Source organism: Sinocyclocheilus grahami, unplaced genomic scaffold, assembly GCF_001515645.1.
Source record: "Sinocyclocheilus grahami isolate Dianchi unplaced genomic scaffold, SAMN03320097.WGS_v1.1 scaffold58.1, whole genome shotgun sequence".
Classification (NCBI taxonomy): Eukaryota; Metazoa; Chordata; class Actinopteri; order Cypriniformes; family Cyprinidae; genus Sinocyclocheilus; species Sinocyclocheilus grahami.
The window spans coordinates 3,564,547-3,581,827 of NW_015505237.1; the positions used below are offsets into that span (position 1 = coordinate 3,564,547).

At 35.2% G+C, this 17,281-nt stretch overlaps 1 protein-coding gene across 1 annotated transcript; it reads right to left on the bottom strand.

The window, feature by feature from the left end:
* Positions 1–3,689: 3,689 nt before the first annotated feature.
* LOC107584345 (atrial natriuretic peptide receptor 1-like) lies at positions 3,690–17,080 on the bottom strand. Its single transcript, XM_016270921.1, has 10 exons — positions 17,074–17,080; positions 16,058–16,152; positions 15,822–15,957; positions 14,134–14,218; positions 11,535–11,655; positions 11,363–11,437; positions 7,557–7,634; positions 7,257–7,361; positions 4,126–4,197; positions 3,690–3,740 (listed from the first exon to the last, which is right to left on the bottom strand). Exons 1-10 carry the CDS (start codon positions 17,078–17,080, stop codon positions 3,690–3,692), a joined length of 825 nt encoding a protein of 274 aa, XP_016126407.1.
* Positions 17,081–17,281: the final 201 nt, after the last annotated feature.

A 17,281-nucleotide genomic window follows, 5' to 3' on the forward strand; every position in this document is an offset into this window, starting at 1 on the left:
AAAGAAGCCCGTGCAACTTGACAAGAACGCTGCTTCTGTGTAAACATGCGAGGAGAAGCTCAGACAGACAGTAAACTATAGGGTTGGAGCGAAGCTAATGAAACCTGCATAAATGCGTACTGATTTTTTAAAATATATATATTACTATTATAATTAACGTAATAACAAAAGCAACAACAATAATCGTTATTTTATCATTATTAATTTATAATTAATAATAATAGCCTACATTCATTATAATTAAGTTTTGTTTTGCAATTATAAAATCGTAATCGAAAATTATGATTATTATATTAAAATACAATCAAATCCATATATCACTTCTTACTAAAAATCTAATTTCGGGCTCTTATATTCTTCATAAATATATACTATATGCTGTTATTTCTGTAATTAAATATTGCTAAAAGCCATTATATAAGCTATAAAATGTAAGCATATAATACATTTTAATTACAGATATGTTGTGGAAGATTACTTTAGTAGTATTAGATATTATAGATATTATTTGTTCAAAATTTGCAAAATGTATATAATGAGCGAGTACATCATGAATTCATCTTCCAAACCGCGTTTTTGTCTTATTCCGAATCACTCCGGTACACTTATAATAAGTACTTATATTTGGACTATTGTAGCCTGGTCGGGTCGTCACCGCTGCGGAGGAACACATACCTGCGTGAATCGCCAGAGACATAAACTTAGAGAAGTAGCTCCGGTTGGAATGTTCTTCCGCGGGATGTGTGCAGTTCTGTTTATTAACCGCTAGAGCGACAAAAGTTACATAGTGCTGCTTTAAAGCGTATGGTCTTCTCAGTTTACTCATTTTCAATGTTAATACATACATACCACAATATTTGATATGTATATAGTACAATATATATTTAATATGATTCAATATAAAATCACATACATTACGAGTATATACAAGTAAATATATTGTCACATATTTTTCAATTTACACTGAACAAAATTATAAACGCAACACTTTTGTTTTTGCCCCCATTTTTCATGAGCTGAACTCAAAGATCTAAGACTTTTTCTATGTACACAAAAGGCCTGTTTCTCTCAAATATTGTTCACAAATCTGTCTAAATCTGTGTTAGTGAGCACTTCTCCTTTGCCGAGATAATCCATCCACCTCACAGTTTTAATATATTAACACAATATATTATTCTGCATATTTTCAATATACAGTAAACATATTTGTTGCTCATTAATAAGTAAATATATTTGAACAGTATTCAATTTAAACAGTAAAACAATTAATATATATTTATGAAACTGCAAAAATGGACAACATAGAGTTTGTTTTGGTTAACAGAAATTACACATGGCAATTTACCCCAATATAAATGATCTCTACCTGCCAAAATATAATTGAAAAGTGCTAATATAGCAGTGCTTACCTCTTAGATGCATTATTCTTTAAAAGGCTGACTTTGTTAGACAAATACCACATTATCCACACCACTCCAGTCAGTGGTTTGAAGATAAAATGTATTGATGATGTTTCGCTTCTCATGATGTTAACTGATGGATTGGAGTGGTGTGGATTACTTGTGGATTATTGTGATGTTTTTATCAGCTGTTTGGAATCTCATTCTGACGGCACCCATTCACTGCAGAGGATCCATCGGTGAGCAAGTGATGTAATGCTACATTTCTCCAAATCTGTTCCCATGAAGAAACAAATTCATCTACATCTTGGATGAACCTGAGGGTGAGTACATTTTCAGTTTTGGGTGAACTAGTCCTTTAATAGGCTGGGGTTTTATTTAAAACCTAAGACATTTTTTTTTATGTGAAATCTTTAGCTTTTGAAGTATGATATGGGTAAGTATGATATGATGAATGGCATTTTAAGTGTGCAAAGATTATTTAGGCTGTTACTAATGCTTTGACAAATGAAACTGTTTTGATTGTGCTCACAAAGTGAGTAAGCAAGAGAGAGGTGAGGTGAATGCAGCGGTGGAAAGAGTACTGAAAAGTAAAAGTACCATTACCTTCCAAAAAATTTAGTGCGAGTAGAGTAAAAGTACTTGTCCAAAAAAACTACTTGAGTAAGAGTAAAAGAATAACCTATTTAAAAGTACTCATGAGTAGTGAGTAGTGAGTACTGAGCTGTGGATTCTACCCCCTCATAATAAATGCTGTACACCGCAATTTATAGATTTTAAAAACGTGGTACATTCTGATAATTCACATTATCTTGTTTGTCACAAAGAATGAAGAATATCTATCATCCAGCAGTTTTAATTTTGACTGTCAACTCTTTAAAATACATTAAAACAGCACGGAAACAGTTTTCAGTTGAAGAAAAGATGAAAGTTATTCTCAGTACAATCATCCCCATTTAAATCATAAAGTTTGAAAAAATGTATTTCAAATTATGTGTAAGGCCACTGAGACAGCATGCTGTTGTTGCACATAATATATTAATGTTTAGAACTGTGCAAATACAAACACCATTAGAAACTCAGTTCAGCATCACACACCATGATATGGGTTCAAATGAGAGCCCATTTCTCTCCAAAACCGTGCCAGTTTTAGCGTTTTGCAATAAAGAAATAAAAATAACTAAACTTTATAATTTATGTTACAATTTTAACAAATGCACATTGTTCTAGAAGGATGGCAAATTCATGCCATACCTTTTACACATTTACTTGAATTGTTATGCTGATAATACAATTTGTAAGGAAAAATGCATTAAATAGCTAGGTATTTCTAGGGAAACTTTTTCAAAGGAAAACACACACACATGCATGTCTCTTTGCTGAGTCGCGGCGGTCTCTGTGAATCAGCAGCATCCACAACTGAACAGAACAAAAAGTGTTGAACTTGAAAATAGGGTATATGTCGAACATCACCTGACCAAACCCGGAAAACAGGACTCATTGCTTCTGCTTGTCGGAGAACGTGTTAACAGCCGGATTAAAAAATAGCGATATCTATGGACTTTTAAGATAATCAGTTAAACTAGCTAGCTGTTTTTATTGTTGACGTTTTATTAAATTTTTATATCTAAACGTGAAAAGAATATTAAAAAAAACTTTTAGATATCAGTCCGCATATGTGATGGACATTGGTTATGATCATCATTGGTATCTACTTTGAAGGCATCTTGAGTAAAACGGCTTCATATTTAACTAAGCATATGCAAAACGCTTGAACTGGAAGCGACGAGACCCGGTTAACAGAATACGGAAGTCTGTTGCGCATAACCCCTATTGTTTATGCGCGAGTGCACTTGCTAAATGAAAGCGGATTGTATAAAATGGATATAAAAAAAAACGTTTATTAACGAGCTGCAGTTTTATTACATCACACGCTGGCATAGATGTAGTATATTAATGCCAGGGGGTCATCAATAAAGTGCAGATTGGTCGTCAATTTGTGTTTCCAACACACTTTTTCACAGCGCGCATCATGCGCTCAAACTCATTACAAGTCAACAAGTTCAACAACAACTTTTCCAAGTAACTGCTGCAGAACGCACGCGAGAGAGAGACGAGGCTGTCTCATAAGTAGGGATGTAACGGTATGAAAATTTCATATCACGATTATAGTGACCAAAGTTATCACGATTATCAATATTATCACGGTTTTGATAAAATTAGATGAAAACGTTCAAAAAGAGCTGATACACACACTTAAAACATTTCAATAAGTTTTATATTTGAAAATCAACAAACAACAAGGGAGACAATGACGCTGTTGTGGAGGAACGCCATTCCCTGAGTGGTGAAAAGATGACAGTCTTACAAAGACATCTGACAGCATCCATCGTATTTACCAACACCACACCATGAAAATATTAATTACAGACTCTTTTGAAACGGCAATATTCTTTCTTGAGTCATAATTTGCTCGTCAGGGAACTGACATCCTCATGAACCATTTCAAATTACACACGTCTCAAAACCACCCCTATGAAATCTCTCACAGAAGTGAGCCTCGATTTAACCGAGAACTATATTTTAAAAAATGCAAAGCAGTTTGATGTGAAAGATTTATGTTTTAGTGTTCTTTGACAAACATCATTAAAACAGCAAGACATCTTTCCCTTTCCTCTTCCTCCTGAGATTAAGAGCAGAAGAGTCTCTAATGGGAAATGCTCACCTTAACAATGTCATTGATCAGAGAATAGCGAAACATCCAGTCCAGCGTGATTCCTTCACTCTCCATGAGGTCCTACAGGTCACACACACACACACACACACACACACACACACACACACACAGGTTTATATTTGTATCATGTGGCTCATAAGGAGAGTTTGTGTGGAAACAAGACTTGATGGATATTAATTATATTCCCTCACATCATCCTGTCAGTTATGTGTTATTATATTTTCACATTTTATATCTAAAGTGTGTAATTTTCTTGTTAAAATATTTTATCCCAGTTTGAATGTGCAGAGACAACTCTAAGCAAGCCATTTGTAGACTGACTTTGAAGAGTGTAAACTAGGGATGGGCGTATCGATCCAAAGTATCAATATATCGATACTGACGCGAGTATCGAAAGTATCGATACTCAAACAAAAAATATCGATACTAAGGTGTGTTTTATTTACCAGTGATTTTGTTAATTTAACACACAAAAAAAATAATGCATACAATATGCATTGACTTGGACGAATAACCTTTGTTAGCGAGTAATTGTGTAGGATAGAACTATTTTCCTTCTCATCTGAACACGCAAATGCTGCAAGACAGAACTAATCAATAACACTGAGCGTTCACTCACTTCTGACAGTGCATTCAAACAGGGCTGATTTTCCCAAAAGTATCATAAGAAAGCATTAAAGCTTTTGGGAACGGCAGCCCTGAACAATGCTTATCAGAGTTATTTCACAATAAACAAACTGAAATTGTAGCCTAGTTTGTGCAATTACAGTCATTTAAATTGAACGTTGAAAGATAATATTGATCATGTTCTATTCTGTAATGTTAATAGAAATCATACACTGTCAGAATAAAAAGGTTGCATTTTATGGATGCAGCAGCCTGTTACTGGCAGCCCCTTATGAAAATGAACCATGGTTTTACTAAAGTGACCATAGTTCAACTGTAGTATTTATAGATTTGAATCATGTGTAAACAAAAAACGTATTTGAACCATGTGTAAACAAAAATATAACCTAATAAGATACAATTAAGGCGTATTGAATGTTAAAATGCGTTTTAAACAAAGTTAAGTGCTTATCATTACCCAATTTACTCTTAGTAATTTAATAATTTAATACATTTCATAATTTAAAAGTTTAGTTCAGAAGTATCGAATCGGTATCGATATCGACGATACTGCCTTGAAAAATATCGGTATCGTATCAAAAACAAAATAAGTGGTATCGCCCATCCCTAGTGTAAACACTGTGATGCTTTCAAAACATTGCTGTTTGCTGGAGCAATCTGACATAGCAACACTGGCTCAACCAACAGCATTACTTTGGGGGCGGGGCTACCAATTTTTGGCAAAAAGTCTTCTAGTGGCACATTGAAGTCCTCCTAGGAAGTTCGTATTTATGAGTTGGAAGTCGAAATTACGACATCAGGTGCATTCAATTCACAATTCACATAAAATCCAACATCTTTTTTTTTTTAATTTTACATCTATAGAATGATGAATAAACCCTAGCCCTAACCCTAGTTTTTATTAGATTTATGAGGGTGCTGTAAATTGATTTGGAATTGTATTTTCAACATGCACCTTAAATATTTTTATTGAAAACAAACAAAAAAATCATTAACTTGAACAAATTTACTATTAATAGAAAGGTTGCATCCATTGCACTGCGACACCCCAACTCTCATAATTACTAATGTTTATGTTACTAGATCTTTTCGACATGATTTGAATGCACCGTAAGGCAGTCTCTTAAAGTGACTGATTCTGTTACGTTCCACATAGGCAGCATCATCATGTGCCACTCACATGAAGCGCACAAGAGATTCAACCAAAGACTATAGATATACAAAGAGAGTTCCTTCCTGTTACTTATGAATCGGAGAAACTGCAATGCACAATATGGCCGAGTAGACATGCCTTCTGAATGAAAGAGTCAATCGCTTATTGGTAAAGTCATTGCGTCACTGCAGGTGCCGTTAGAAGCAACAAGGAGGACCAACCATTTTGGGGCAGTTCATTTCAGATTTTGTTGCTGATTTGAAATATGTAATTTAATTGTGAGCTCAGCAAGCAGTTTTTTAGATTTCAGGATTCCCCCATTAATTTAGATAGGGCTTGGTCTTGGATGCCCGAAATAGCTGCCCGGAGACATTGCAAATATGTCCGTCATCTTTCCTTGAAAGGGACTTTGATTCAACTCACAGCTGATTCCAGTAGAGTTTGACATTAGCATGTTGCTAAGCTAACAATATATATTCGAATAAAGCCCAAAATACATAGCACAGACAAATATTAGCTAAAACAGAAGATTTAAATTATATCAAACAGTTTTTAATCTACTTTTTGTTTTTTTTAATGATTTAAATAAATGTAGCCAGTGAGGTTTTTGCTTAACTAAATCTATTAAAATTTGTTTTCGGTAATTGAAATGAAGCTGAAATAGAAAAATAAACATTAGGTGAAAAAATAGAACATAGAAATAGAAATAGAATTAAAGTACTACAGTTACTAAAACTAAAATAAAAAAAAAGAAAAAGAAAACTTAATAGAAATTTAAAAAAGATTAAAAAAAATGACAAAAACAAAAAATAGATAAAAATTTATAAATAAATTAAAATAAATTGAAAAAAATTAACTGATAAATATGAACTGAAAATATACAATTATTAGCTAATCGAAAATATTGTGTTGGTCCTATCTGTCAAAGATACATGCAGTGTAGCCTTAGAAGAAGATATCTTAGAAGGCAGCATAGTTATTAATGTCAGAAATATGTCTAAAAATGTTGTCTAATTAGATGGTAGAAGCTGCAAGTAGTGATGATTATAGTTGTGTTTGTGAACATTTATGCGTCTATACATTCAAAAAAGACAAAAAAAATGTTTAATGAATTATTTAACACTTAAATGTATTATGTATTTATTTATGTACTGTATGTAATTATTTGTTTGTTTATTTATGTATGCAGAAAAAAGGTTGGCAAGGCAAGTCAAAATTTGAATCCTTATTACTGAGCCCTGCTTGGTGAAACAAAAAGTGTTGCATAAACACGAGTCGTCTATTAATACATCAACTGTAGGTGCAGTAACTGTGAGCAGTGGGGTGCGTGAGCGTTCACCTGTAAGCTTCCTCGAGGGCAGTACTCAGTAAGGATGCAGATGTTGGGTGGGTCGATACAAGAGCCGATAAAGCGCGTCAAGTGTTCATTCTGTACATCACGCATCTATTATGGGAGGAGAAAGGAACAGAAGGGAAAAGAGGAGGGAGAACAGCATGACGAGGAGAGGACAGAGAGAGAGAGAGCTGTTTAGTCCCTCTTTTCCATCAGTCCCCGGGCTATTAATATCTCCCAGGACATCATATAAACTTAATTAAGGCACCTGGCAAAAAGCACAAAACGGCATGGATGCACACTTACATGTTTGAGTTCAAACAGCACTTTCCTGGTGAGCTCGATGCGTTTCTTGTTGACATACTTAATGGCTGTTATGTTTCCCTGGAAAAGAGGCACCAATGCACATTAGTTTCACCCTGATTGCTATCGTGGACTTGGCAAAGAACTGGAGGGCTTTGGGGACGGGGGACCATCATTTAAGAGAAGAAAAAGAGCAACATAATGCGTTAATTAAGCACCATCCTAATTAATGGGGGAAATGATGACATGTGGACATGAATAGCGCTCATCCTCAGGGGTTCTGCTTAATTGGAGAGGAACTATAGCTCATCCGTTGAAGAATGGGCCCATTAGCCAGGGCACGCCGACGGCATTATAGGAGATCCAAAGATGAACCCTTCCATAATTTGACACTTCTGTTGCTAGGCAGAATTTGTTATTTATTTATGTTCAAAACAGCACACAGCCTGGAACAGAATCACACAACTCACAGCAATAGAATGAAAAGGTAAAACAAAACAGAACTGGAAGTGGGTGGGGCTTAGTAGACCAGATTTTCCTTGCGTTCCATTCGGAAGGGCTCATCCCTATGCCCTAATCCCTTCAAAGGGTTTACCCTCCAGAGTGAGAGCTTCGAAGGGTTGAAGGGTGTAGGGGACCAAACAACTGTTTCTTGAAGTGCCCTTCTGTGTCATCATCATGTGCCCACACGGAGGCACCATCATCATGCAAATAATCTGCGCAAAGGATCATGGGAGCCCGAAGTGTCAATCAGTTGTACCCTTCGAAATCCTTCATTCCAAAGGGCACTTTGAAGTGGCCAGTTTTGAGCACTTCGGTTTGGAACGACCCTTCAATATGGTGGCCATGATTGTTTTCACTCCGTAGTGCCCTTCGGAGGGCGATATATTCTGTTTGGAACGCACCGCTAGTCTCTAATTAGGGTGGTCATATGTGCCATTTTTACGGGACACGTCCTGGCCAGGATTTTTATATTGCCATAAACATCCAAAGTGGTTTGGCCAATAACATGCAGGAATTGTACATAACCGACCAATTGTGGCACGTGAGAAGGAACGATCAAAGCGATGCAAATACGCGCAAGTTAGGTGTGTTTGTTCGTTCGTTCGGTGCGCAGACCGATCAGTGTATGACACCAAAGTACCGCGAGAGCGATTCGAAAGCATAAGGAACCACTTGCTCTGCTCTCTATAGCTCTCGCGAATGTCATACAACGGTCGGTCTGCATGCTGCAAACTGCCAAAACCAAAAAAGGACGTGTCCCGTAAAATGGCCTGCATGGTGACCCTATCTCTAACTGGTCAAAATGAATGTGTCTAAATAAAAACCTACTATTTTGACTATTTTTTAGTTCAACCCTTGTGAAAAAGAAGTACAATTATAGTTTCTATTTATATCAAAAGGAATTAAACTTTAGAGTGATTTTTGACCCAGTTAAGCAGAACTTAAGTACATCTTTATATGTAATTTCAAAATTACTTCTATTGTCTTTGAAATATGGTTAAAGTGCATTGTCGAATTCAGTGACAAACATTAATGGTAAACTAAAATATAATTTAATTTCTATTAAAAATTGTATGCCATATTTAAATATATTATATATATATATACAGATTTACTAACAGCTTGCACCAGCGCAAACCGTCTTTTGGTGTTAAAATAGTACTGTCAGGATTTACTAAAGAAGCGCAGTCTTTAGAATTAGCGCTTTATATTTTTGCGTCTGACCTTATTGAATATGCATTTGTAGGAGTTTCCCTTTCAGACGCAAAATTTATGGGAGGAGAGTATTAAAATGAATCACGCAATGCGTTTTACTAACGTTTGCGCTTGTCAAATTACTGGTATTTGCACCATTATTTAACACCCAAAAAAGTACATCTTTATATGTAATTTCAAAATTACTTCTATTGTCTTTGAAATATGGTTAAAGTGCATTGTCGAATTCAGTGACAAACATTAATGGTAAACTAAAATAATTTAATTTCTATTAAAAATTGTATGCCATATTTAAATATATTATATATATATACAGATTTACTAACAGCTTGCACCAGCGCAAACCGTCTTTTGGTGTTAAAATAGTACTGTCAGGATTTACTAAAGAAGCGCAGTCTTTAGAATTAGCGCTTTATATTTTTGCGTCTGACCTTATTGAATATGCATTTGTAGGAGTTTCCCTTTCAGACGCAAAATTTATGGGAGGAGAGTATTAAAATGAATCACGCAATGCGTTTTACTAACGTTTGCGCTTGTCAAATTACTGGTATTTGCACCATTATTTAACACCCAAAAAAAGCATGCCTTAAAGCAGGCAGTAATTTGGTAGATTGTCCTGGTCATTATGGAAATGATCTGGCTGTGTTCCTTAATGTGCGCATTGTCAGTAAATCACACACAGAATTTTCCCCTCCCATTGGCGCTTTTATGGAATGGTGCTCTAACGGTAATTTGCCCCGTTTAGTAAGTCTGGCCCTTAAAATATGTTATACCACTTATTATACGTTGTACTACTTTTTGAGCTAAAAATGAAATTACTTAAACTGTCATAAATCTTGAATGGTCTGGAGCAGACTGGTTTCTTTAAAACAAAAACACCTGGCAGATTATTACCGTCCACATTAAGTGTTTAAAGAAACTAAAATAAAGTTATATAAGTTTAAGTTTATTATCATAAAAAAATGCAAAAAACACTATTTTTAAATTTGAAATGAAATAGATATTTTCCAAACCATGTTTTACTCTAAACCTGCGTGAAAATGAAGCAAGTTGTGTTCCAAATTTGAGGTTGGTATCTTAAAAATTAGCTCTCAGTAAGCTTTTGATTGAGCGCAGTACCAGATGTTTCCACTTGATTAAACTATATAGCATGCCTTAAAGCAGGCAGTAATTTGGTAGATTGTCCTGGTCATTATGGAAATGTTCTGGCTGTGTTCTTTAATGTGCGCATTGTCAGTAAATCACACACAGAATTTTCCCCTCCCATCGGCGCTTTTATGGAATGGTGCTCTAACGGTAATTTGCCCCGTTTAGTAAGTCTGGCCCTTAAAATATGTTATACCACTTATTATACGTTGTACTACTTTTTGAGCTAAAAATGAAATTACTTAAACTGTCATAAATCTTGAATGGTCTGGAGCAGACTGGTTTCTTTAAAACAAAAACACCTGGCAGATTATTACCGTCCACATTAAGTGTTTAAAGAAACTAAAATAAAGTTATATAAGTTTAAGTTTATTATCATAAAAAAATGCAAAAAACACTATTTTTAAATTTGAAATGAAATAGATATTTTCCAAACCATGTTTTACTCTAAACCTGCGTGAAAATGAAGCAAGTTGTGTTCCAAATTTGAGGTTGGTATCTTAAAAATTAGCTCTCAGTAAGCTTTTGATTGAGCGCAGTACCAGATGTTTCCACTTGATTAAACTATATATTTTTTGTGTATTTATGTGTTCACATTGCAATTTTCATACCATTCAGACGAAGTAAAAAAAAATAACATGCTTCCTTTTAACAAGGCTAATAAAGTGGCAACTACAATGTATGTGTTCACATTGCAATTTTCATACCATTCAGACGAAGTAAAAAAAAAATAACATGCTTCCTTTTAACAAGGCTAATAAAGTGGCAACTACAATTTTACTTAATGTCTCCAACAAAAGACAAAACATCTTGAAATTTGAATGTGATCCAGTGGAGGGGCTTTTATACGCCCCCTTAAGGTAGGACATATAAGAAACAGTTATTAGCCAACAAGATTTGCAAGCCAGTGGCCCATCCACACCTCACCACCAAACCTTTAATACCTTGTAATAGCCGGTCTTGGCATAGATCTGGAAGTTTCCCTCCATAGTCAGCAGTGAGCCGTAGTTAGAGCCTCTCTGTGTGTGGAGAGATGAATAAGACATGAGCAGCTTTACTCAAACTATTGGAAACTATTAGAAATTACAGGGTGTGTATGTGTGTGTTTCCCCTCACCAATGACATGGTGAGTTTGCTGCAGGTTCTGCGCAGCACCTTCTCCATGTTACTCATCTGGATGTCCTCCCAGTGCACACGCCACAGCTGAGCGGTCAACTCATTCTCCAGTTTCAGCTTCCTGACGCCGCCGAGTGACGGACAGAGAATGAGACAGAGAGAGAAAGAAAGAAGAGTAAAAATAAGCAGAGGAAAGGGACAATGAGAGATGGGATGCAACTGGGAAAAACATCAGATGAAAAATTGTAATAAATGAGAAGGAGAAGAACATTTATTTGGCATAAATGTTAAATAATACAAATCAATATGTGCATCACTGTCAGCACCGGCATAGAGTGTATTGAATTTACGTAATAATATGATGCTCAATAATCAATACCGGTAAAACAGCTTTCAAGTGACACATGTACAGATTAAATGTCTTTCAGAGGAAAAGAGCTTAAAAATTCAGTTTTATTATTAGAATTTGCATGAAATAAACAAACTTTTCCATTCACAGACTCTCTCTTCTTTGTCAATGGTGTTACATGTTGATACAAATAATACTAAATGTCCCTTCAAAAAATATTTTTCATGAATTTGTCTTAAAATACTAAAAAATAATAGTATTTGTGTTTAAACCATTTCAATTTGTCAGAATGTTACAATACATCTTTTTTTTTTTAAGCAAATAATTTTACATGTAAAATGTTGTGGTCTAAGCCAAATCCTTATGCACAGGAAAGAAACTTCTTCTGTCAAGACATTTCATAGACTCTTTAATTATAAGACACTTTATTAAAACATATATAATTTTCTATATAGGAAATGTGTACATTGCAGTTGGATGTTTTGCCATTTGAAAGTGAGCAACAGCATCTGCCAAAGCAATTGTAGAATGACCCACTGGAGAATCTGGTATTCATTAAAAAAACCCAGAACAGAATATCATCAATGCACAACATATGACAGTCTAAAGCAGGGCTCTCCAGTCCAGCCTGATCTCACAGGAAAAAATAACTATTTTACATGACGACGATTACGCATGATTACCATTACGACACGATACGATTACATATGATCACGCATGAAGACCAGCCATGATATACAATTGAGATTTGTGTACAATTACCACTTAGCCACAAATTCGCCATTGTTCAACCTTAATGTGAGTGAGAGCTATTTGAAAGGATGAAATAATCTACTTGATTGATATACCATCTGTGTCTTTGGATTATGCTTCAGGATGACAATAACACACTGTTGCTGTTTTCACCGTCAGTCACTACCATATGTCCTAGGAATCATAATTAAATCTCTTGATATCCTGCGTCAATGAATATTATTCACTTTCTGTTGGTCACTTCGACAAGCAGAATTTGCATAGCTGGCCACGGCCTGGATATTCGGGTCTAAATCGTTCATAACACACTCATAACTTCAGTCATTTGTGGCGCTTTGTATAGGGACCCCAAGTGTTGGAAATTTGACACAACGTCGAAGTGACCGACTGAAAGGGAACGTCTCGGTTACGTATGGTAACCCTTGTTCGTTTACTGGCATTGCTGACCTCTTCATCATTTTCTGTTAGCCCATCAGATAAAATTGGGTAAAACGAGAATTTAAAAAAAAAATGACTTTTAATATCTTAGCTATTTCAGGTGAAAGCTGAATGGGGCTCTCCGCCTGTCATAATAATACATCATAATGTGTGAGTAATTTTTATAACTGAGCAATTTATATGACTGCAACATATGCAAATGAAAACTCTGAAAGTATCCTACTAAATGTAGAAATGTGTGTAACACTATAAAAATATTTAATATTTTAAAATGTTAAATGAAATGTTAAAATAGCTCTTATAATCTCATTCAAGTATTATGAAAAATAAATGCAATTACGTAAGGAATAATTAACCGTAGTATAAGCGGAATAATTGACTCCGGGCCGTTGGATTATTAGAAAAATAATGCACACCCGAGGTGGTGATGCGGCCATGACGCGAAGCAGAGTTACACCTCGATGAATGAATTATTTTCATTATTTCCCTGAAAATAATTGCACACCTTAGAACGTTCGTCAGCCAATCAGATTCAAGCATTCAACGGCCCCGTAGTATAAATAAAAATAACATGAATGTTATAGGATCTACATCATATTTGGAGAACAGCTGAAAATGTGATTTTTTAATAAAGCACAACCATCTTTGGCTGCAAATCTTGGCATGAACTTAATAGAAATCATATGCATTTCATTGTCACTGGATACATGGTCACATATGGTATAAAGTGATGAAGTCATGGAGACGTAGACTGAGCAGCTATATCTTTCTCTGTCATGGTCTGGCAGTAAGTTCCCTAATTAAACATCAGGAACAGATAGAGGAGGAGAAAGACAGACAGAGAGATATAAAATCAGACCCAGATCGCCCAAAGCTCAATATTTGCACACCTGACATGTAGTGTTACATCATGTCTACACTGCAGGCCAGTGACATGACCCAACGAGAACGCTCATGTTATAATCAATAAAGCATGATTAAAGTGCTCTAGTTTTTGTCACGTCTCGTCGCCCGCTCTCAGTATAGACATTGTGTTTGTCTGCTTGGGTTTCAACTGACCTGTATATGAAGACTGTGACCGTTACGATGATGATAAAAATGAAGCACACCACTATGGAGATCATCTGGTGCATGGTGACCGTCTCTGAGGAACAAAACCAAGAACACAATCTCCACACATCTGAATTTCATTAGAGTTCACACAGACCACAGTAAGACCTGCTGAAATCATTTCATACATATGATTTTATTCTGTCCTTTTCTCTTCTTTCTCTGCCACAGATGTCAGTATTTGAAATCTGCTTTAAAGAGAGCTTTATGAAACTGACAAAAACCCAAATGCACGATGAGAGCAATGTAAGCCAATTTGTCATGACAAAAGACTAAATTTATTCAGATGGGCCATTACTAAGAATGTACGTTTCCATGTTTTCATCATGCATGGTCTTAACGATGATATTAGTTTTTTTAACACAATATCCCTAATGCAAGATACCGTTCAATAGGTTGGGGTCAGTACGCTTTTTTTTTTTTAAAGATTAATACTTTAATTCAGCAAGAGCAAATGAAACTGAACAAGTGCCAGTAAAGCCAGTTATAATGTAATAATTTATATAGGTCTATATTGTTGTTATACTGATTTTTGAAATTTCTATTCATCAAAAAAAATCCTGAAAAAATATCACAATAATATGAAGCAGCACAACTCTTTTCAACATTCATATGAAATGTTTCTTGAGCAGCAAATCAGCATATTAGAATGATTTCTGAAGGATGGTTTCCTTGGTTTTCTTCTTCCATCTTTAATAAAATTACATAATTTGGTATAGTTGGATAATTTTCTATGAAATTTACTTCAAGCAATGGTTTACTTTGGCTCTTAATTTCTCTCCTGTTAATTTTCTTAACACTGTAATCTTAACAATAATCAAGCTCTAATCAGCTAAACTGATGTGCCTGAGCTTTAACAGAGCATATTTCAGTCTGCCTGCTGTGCAGAAAGACCTGTAAACACAAGCATGTTCATTAAAAATGCTGTTAAAATTAAGCTGCAGTTAAAAATGGTGCTGCACAACAGGAATAACCCATTTTAGATATGTCTTTTCTTACTCTTGCTCCTCAGTAGGCTCTTTGAGGATCATTTTCAGGTGACGAGTGTTTCACACGCTCTCACAATACTGATCAACTGCTGTGTGCTATTTTTTGGATCTGTTATTAACCTAAATTTAATTAAGTAACATTACAGAACTACATTAAAACAACATGAAACATGCCTCGATTTAATTATCACGTTAATCATTAACTCCCAGTGTTTTATCCTGCTTACACATACACATTTTTGCATCTATTAACTCATCACTACAATCTTCATTTCAGAAGGTACTGATTCTACTTTTAAATATTACAGTACACTCACTTATAATGAGAAACATTATTCAACACTTTATACTTCTATATACTATATGATGCATACAAATGTATACTTAATGTATTCTGAAAAATACTCATAAGTGAAGAATAATTTACAGTCAGCCAGTCATTGTCACAAAATATATCTCAACAGTATTAAAATAAACGAATGAAATGGCTGACTATATAATGCCTTGCTTATTGCATGGCTACTTATAAATGCAAGGACATGAAATATTGATTTGAGTCTAATTTACTGGGAACATGACATTTGGGAGTATAATGGTGTCTTTTCATACAGGTCTATTATTACATGAGTTATATAGGGCTGCACTCACTTGCCAGGCAGGCAGGGTTGTCGTTTTTGAAGCCACACAGTGGGATATCTGGAGGCGGACTTCCCTTCAGCCAGTACACCTTCATCCCTGGCTCCGGAATCATCCGCTTCTGACTGCCATTATACACGGACACAATCTAGGACATACAGCCATCATTTCAGCAGCGGTGAGATGGGTTTAGCCAGTAATGTATTTTAAATGTGAAGAGGTATATGATCAGATGAAGGCCTCTGTACCTGATAAACTCCAGTATCTGTGTCGGTCATGTCCCATAGAGCAAAGTCAATCTCCCGATCGCCATTCTCATCCAGCTGAACGAGTCCGGTAACCCCTTTCAAGATTAGAAAACAAACATTAGATCAGAGGTTCATATAAAAGCTGGAGTGTCAGGCTGTGCAATGCATTTTGAGCCGTTCAGGAGAAAACGCATTGTTTACATGCTGATTATGTTGATTACATTCTGGGGAAAGCTCGCACATATGCTACTCACTAAAATGGCAGAACTCAGGGAGAAGAACTGTGGAATAAATTATGTTATTTTAGTTTACTTTGCACACAAAAACTATTCTCGTAGCTTCGCAAAATTGAAGTTGAGCCACTGATGTCTTGCTACGTTTCTGGTAACATGCAGGGTCTATACAGGGTCAGAGAGCTCTCAGATTTCATCAACCGAAGATGAACGAAGGTCTTACGGTTTTGGAACGACATGAGGGTGAGTAATTAATCACAGAATTTTAATTTTGGGGTGAACTATCCCTTTAAGTACATGATCTATATATTACATTTCATAATTACTTCTTTGGTCTTTAAAATATGGTTAAAATATCCTTCTGAATGTTCTGACAAGCATTTATGGTAAACTAAAATATACTGTAAAGTCACTTCAATTGAAACTTCCATGTCATGTATTTAAATAAATTTGTAATTACACATTTGTAATAATTAAATTGCAAATTAGTACCTTTGAAATATATTAACGTTAAATGTAATATCAAATAACACACTACAGTTAAAATCAAATATTTTACATGTGCTTTAGTATGTTAGTCAACAACACATCGAAATAAGTGTACTTCTTTAAAGCACGACAAAAGATTATTAAAATATAATGTGTACAAAGTACACCTTTTAAGTGTGTAAAGAAACATAGGGCCAGATTTACCAAACAGGGCAAAATTCCAAAACAGCGCTGATGGGCGTAGAAATTTCTGTGTGTGATTAACTTACAATGCGCAAACTAAAGAACACTTACGCACCATCTCATTTGCATATCGACCAACCCAATATACTAAATGCAGTGCAAATTAGCGTAGTCGCAAATAAGCAGAGCCAATGTCCATCAACTTACGACACAGACGCAAATTAGTTTAAGACATACTTTTTTGGGGCATTAAATAATGGCGCAAATACTAGTAATTTGACAAGCGCAAACGTTAGTAAATTGTGTTGCGTGATTCATT